The 5201-nt window shown below is 48.3% G+C and overlaps 1 protein-coding gene across 1 annotated transcript in view; it reads right to left on the reverse strand.

Moving 5' to 3' along the window:
- The window catches only part of RRP7A (ribosomal RNA processing 7 homolog A), an 8601-nt gene extending 4365 nt beyond the window's left edge, over window positions 1-4236 (reverse strand). Inside the window, exons 1-3 of the mRNA XM_018567301.1 lie at window positions 4197-4236; window positions 3041-3183; window positions 708-830 (exon numbers count right to left, since the gene is read on the reverse strand). Coding sequence (XP_018422803.1) covers window positions 708-830; window positions 3041-3183; window positions 4197-4236 — 306 coding nt within the window. The remainder of the gene's footprint in view (window positions 1-707; window positions 831-3040; window positions 3184-4196) is intronic.
- Window positions 4237-5201: the final 965 nt, after the last annotated feature.

Consider the following 5201-nt stretch of genomic DNA (forward strand, 5'->3'; position numbering starts at 1 on the left):
GGAGCTGGGAGCATGCACACACAGGTGGCTCCATGGGTCCCTGTAAGGGGACGGAGCCACCTGTAGATAGGATCCTGAGAGGCAAAATGTTTCACCGCAGGGATTAAAAGCAGCCACAGAACAAAAAGGGACAGGTGGGGGGGGTCTCCCTCTCTTCATTCATTTTTTATTATTAAGGTTTAATATCACTTTAAATTTTACCATATAAGATTAACTAAGCCTTGATTCAAGGTTGCTAGATCACTGCTAGGCAACCTTGGCATGCCAGACGTCGTGGAACTACAAGTCCCATGAGACACTGCAAAACTGAATGCCACATGCATGACTCCCAGAGGCATAATGGTATTTGTAGTTTCAACACATCTGGCATGCCCAGGTTGATTATTATTAAGGTTTAATATCACTTTAAATTTTACCATATAAGATTAACTAAGCCTTGATTCAAGGTTGCTAGATCACTGCTAGGCAACCTTGGCATGCCAGACGTCGTGGAACTACAAGTCCCATGAGACACTGCAAAACTGAATGCCACATGCATGACTCCCAGAGGCATAATGGTATTTGTAGTTTCAACACATCTGGCATGCCCAGGTTGATTACTCGTGTGCTAGATATTATATAAGATTGTGAATAAGTTACATTTTGCAGCCTATACTATGTATTCAATAAAAATAAAAGGGACCCGGTGCCGATTTATGGACACTCACCTTTCGTGCATTCTGGTGAAAGTATTTTGACACTGCATGATCCTTTACCGGTGGCGTGAGCTTGTCAAGCACTTCCACAGACTCCACAGGACCGCAACAACTGAATATTCTGGATAAATATTTCTAGAAAAATATAGAAACTGCGTGAGACCAAAAATGTTCTGCTCAATCCCTCCCATGACAGGATTAGGGTATGTACAACTCATGTCTCCTTCTCTAAGGGTCCCCACACACCTTACGATTATCGTACGATAATCGCGGGAAATCCCGTGATCGCAAGGTGTGTGGAATCCACACACTTACGGACATGTTCGAAAACCCGCCGAGCATCGTACGATGTTCGGCGGGTTTGTGGCATGTCCGTACGGCATTGTGGTCATCGGAAGCCCGCCCCCTCAGGGGGCGTGGCTTGCGATCATCGCAAGTACGATCTGCCTATGCAACATAGGCAGATCGTACGTTTTTTTAAGTACCTTACAACCATCGCAAGACAGAAGTCTTGCGATGGTTGTAAGGTGTGTGCCCAGCCTTATTCTGGTGAGTGATAGAACTATCCTCATCATGCATCCATCTATGAGCATTATATCTTCAAGGCTAGCTGTAAGATTCAGGCACGTAGGTGATCATATAGGGAGCTGGGTTACTAATGAGAGTGGGAGCAGTAGGGAATCTTAGAAAAGAAAAGCCAGTCCTGTGTTTGAGCACCCAGCACACTACTAGGTTTAGTGAAGATGCGAAGGAGCCAAGCTCAGAGGTGGCAGCCCTACATGTTACTGCCCCCTCCACATCTGGGAAAGGAACACATTTAGTAGGGATGGTGAGGGTAACACCGGAAGGTCTAGACCAGGGGTAGCTAAACTTCAGCTTCCCCAGTTGTGGGGAAAATACAAATCCCATCATGCAGCTAGGACTCATGTCTGTCTGGGTAGCCACACTGCAAGGGTTAACAAAAGTTCTTCCTTAAAGTGTATACATAGGCAAAACGTTTCCTTTAGTTTTGCATAGCGTAGGGAAGAGATAAAACCCTCTGCCAGGTTTTACCATCTGTGTGCCACTGGGAAAAGTTTCCCTTCACTTCCTGTTCCAGACACACAACAGAAAGGGGAATTCCCCTCTTAGCCCTCGTTCACACCTGAACGTTTTGTAGCGCGTTCTACGCTCGACGAACGCTCTACAAAACGCTCAAAAATATAAATCCCATTGTAGTCAATGGTCTCGTTCCCACCTTGGCGTATTTCCGCCCGTCCCTAACGCGCTACAAAACGGCCCACGCCTGAAAAGGTACAGGTACTACTTTGGGCTGTTTTGTTGCGCGTTTCCATTGGGATACAGCCACGGTAAAAAAACGCGCGACAGACGCGCATATGCAATACGTCTAGGTGTGAACGAGACCTTAGGCAGTTGTTCCTGGAACAGGAAAATATCCCCAGAACAAGTATTCCAGTTGAAAGGTTTTCCTTGTCTCTTGTTTTGGGGACAGCGCTGAACTTTTGGATTTCCCTTCACTGTACTTCTCAGTGACAACTGTCATCCTTACAGGGTGTGCATCTCCTCACTGGGGGCACAGACACCATTGAAAAGACGTTTCTTTCCATAACTGAATAAAAGGTGATCTATTCTAGACTGCAAGTTGAAGGAAAGGATTTCCCCGATTATAATATTCTCTGGAATCTTTCCTGTGTCATGCACAACACAGGGGGGACATAGGGAGCCGCATGCATGGTGATATACTTGGTCTAGCCGGGATCATGGATGAGGTGAGTATATCTCTGTTATTTTAGCTCCCTACACATAGCGAACACTTCAAAAGAGAACTATGGAGGTAACCTTTTTATCCCATAGTTCTCTTTAGTGTCACCGGAGGACATATACAAACATCCTCCCATGACCCAAAGCTCAGTGTACAGCTCGCGGTATACTGAGAGTGCCGCAGCCGGGACGGATCCCGACAATACTGTTGAGACCCGCCCAACAGATAGGCAGAGCCAGCTGTGCCCGCCCCCTCCCGGTCCGTTCCTCCACTCAGCGCTGGAGGATCGGAGAGGGGGCAATCCCTGCGGGTAGTGGTGACTGACAGTCACCGGTCTCGGCAGGGAGTTGATCGGGAAGTGAGCGAGCGACGGTATGTGTTCGCTCACTTGCTGATCTATAGAACCGACCTGTGAAAATTTCAAAGTCACACATCGGCTCTAACTATGAGGATGAGTGGAAATCACTCACCTCATAGTTCTCCTTTAACCCCTACAGGGGTAAGGGGGGGGGGTAGCCCCACTGCAAGGGTTAAGATTTTATTTGCTCAGAGTTCCTCCTTACAGTCACAATCAGTTCCTTACCTCTGTGCAGTATGCCGGAATGTTAATGACAAATAAAGTACGATTCTGCACTTGCGTCGTATCCGCTTGGCCCCTAACTTTGTGCTCTCTGGCATACAAGTAGTGCTGAGAACTCTGCTCCGCTGTGAACTTCACCCGAATCCCTGTATGAAACATAAAATGCGTTTAGTGACATCAAACTCATAATATTGCTGAAGGAATTTCCTCCCGGGGTCAGGAGCAATTTATTGAGTACTAAGCACCCCCGTGAGCTGGAGGTATCATCATATGTGTCACCTGCCCCTAGCTGATTGACAGGAGTGTATGTACTATGCTGCAAGTGGCAGATATATTGGGGATGGAACAGACCTGTGCCATTTATGGCCCACGGGCTGTACCTGACCCTTTTGCCTGTGGGCCAGACATGGGCCGATCACCGGCCTGCACTTGTTTATGACTGGCTGACAATGGATATGCCGCCTCCGAGGCCGGTGCATCCACTGTAAGACATAGCTTGTGCAGGTCTTTTCTCCACTATGACAATCTAAGGGCTCGCTCACACTTGGTTCACTGAACTGCATTGATGGTCTGCATTTGTTTTGCAGGGCAAAGCACACATTGCATGTTAGCATGCCCCATGTGCTGTTGTGTACACAATGAAATGAAGTGATAGCTTAATGAAAAACACTGCAATGCGTCATGACAACGCACTGCAGCACGCATACCATACCGGGCGGCTGATGGTGACAATGGACATTCACAGGCTCCATTCACACCTTTGCGCAGTGTTTTGGGATGCTGCGGGGCCTTTAACTCTTAAAGGTACCCCAACACACTTTGCGAAAACGCATGTTTAAGCGCGTGGTGACGACTTTCCATGCCATGTGCCATTTTTGGTGCTCTGAGGAGCCCATTCGTATGAATGAATACGCTGAAACCTGAAATCATACTCGCAGCCAATGAATAGTATGAGAGCAGTTTATCAGAACTGGAGCAGTTGCCCATAGTAACCAATCAGCTTCTCTCTTTCATTTTCAAAGCTTAACTGAACAAACTGAAGAGAGAAGCTGATTGGCTACTATGGGCAACTTCTCCAGTACTGATAACTTCCCCCCTGCATGTCCCGATGTAATGGGGAGCACAGGGTGACCATATAAAGAGACACGTGGGTCATTACCTTTGTACCCAGCAGGGGCCGCGCACTCCTGTTTCGGCATTGCGGCTCTGGAAGTTATATTCTCTCAGAAGTGATGTTCATGGAAGACCATGCAAGCATTCTGCGCCTGCGTGCGCGTCCCCGACACTGGCACGACTACACACTGCGCATGCGCACTTTGTTCTGCTCAGCATGGTTCCGAACATGTGGTTGAGTTGATGGTCACATGACCCAATACAGCCCCTCCTCTGCCACGCCCCCAGGAACGTCACTCAGGCGCTTTAGCTACAGCGAGGAAACCCGCTGCAGCTGCATGAGTGGCCACTAGACGGCGATAATGTCAGAACCAACTCAATAGATATAGATGGGATCTGATTCTTCATTATGTGTGGTGGGGGACTAACGGGCCCAGCACCTCCTACAAACAAAAGGCTCTCAAACCTCCATAAGCTTCAGCTTTCCCCCAGCAGAGCTGTACAGGGCAGGGGAACTACAAGTGGCAGCCAAACTGCTGTCCTGGCTAAAGTGTACTGACACACAGGCTGCACAGCCTCATTGGTTGCTAGGGCACTGTCAGCTGCACAGAACTTATGGCTGCTAGGGGGGGCATTACTTGCTGACAGCACCCTAGCAACCAAGGACACTGTGCAACTGACATTGCTCTAGCAACCCATGACACTTGTGTGGCAGGGAGCACCCTAGCAACCAATGACACTGTGCAGCTGACAGCACATTAGCAACCAAAGGCATTGTGCAACTGGCAGCGCTCTAGCAACCAATGACACTGTGCAAGTGACAGCGCCCTAGCAACCAATAACGTTGTGCAGCGGACTGTGTCCTATCAACCAACGACAGTGTGCAGCTGATAGCATACTAGCAACCTCTCTACATCAACTTAGAGTTGGTCTCAATCCCTTTACCCTATCTACAAACTGGCCGTATTCTTTCTGAATTTGTCGCAGCCATAGGAGCTTATTCCGGAAGTGGCGTGAATAATAGCTACCTATATCTGTCGCATGTTTCAGA

The sequence above is a fragment of the Nanorana parkeri genome, unplaced genomic scaffold (genome assembly GCF_000935625.1).
Source record: "Nanorana parkeri isolate BGI_ZX_2015 unplaced genomic scaffold, ASM93562v1 scaffold1028, whole genome shotgun sequence".
NCBI classification, from domain to species: Eukaryota; Metazoa; Chordata; class Amphibia; order Anura; family Dicroglossidae; genus Nanorana; species Nanorana parkeri.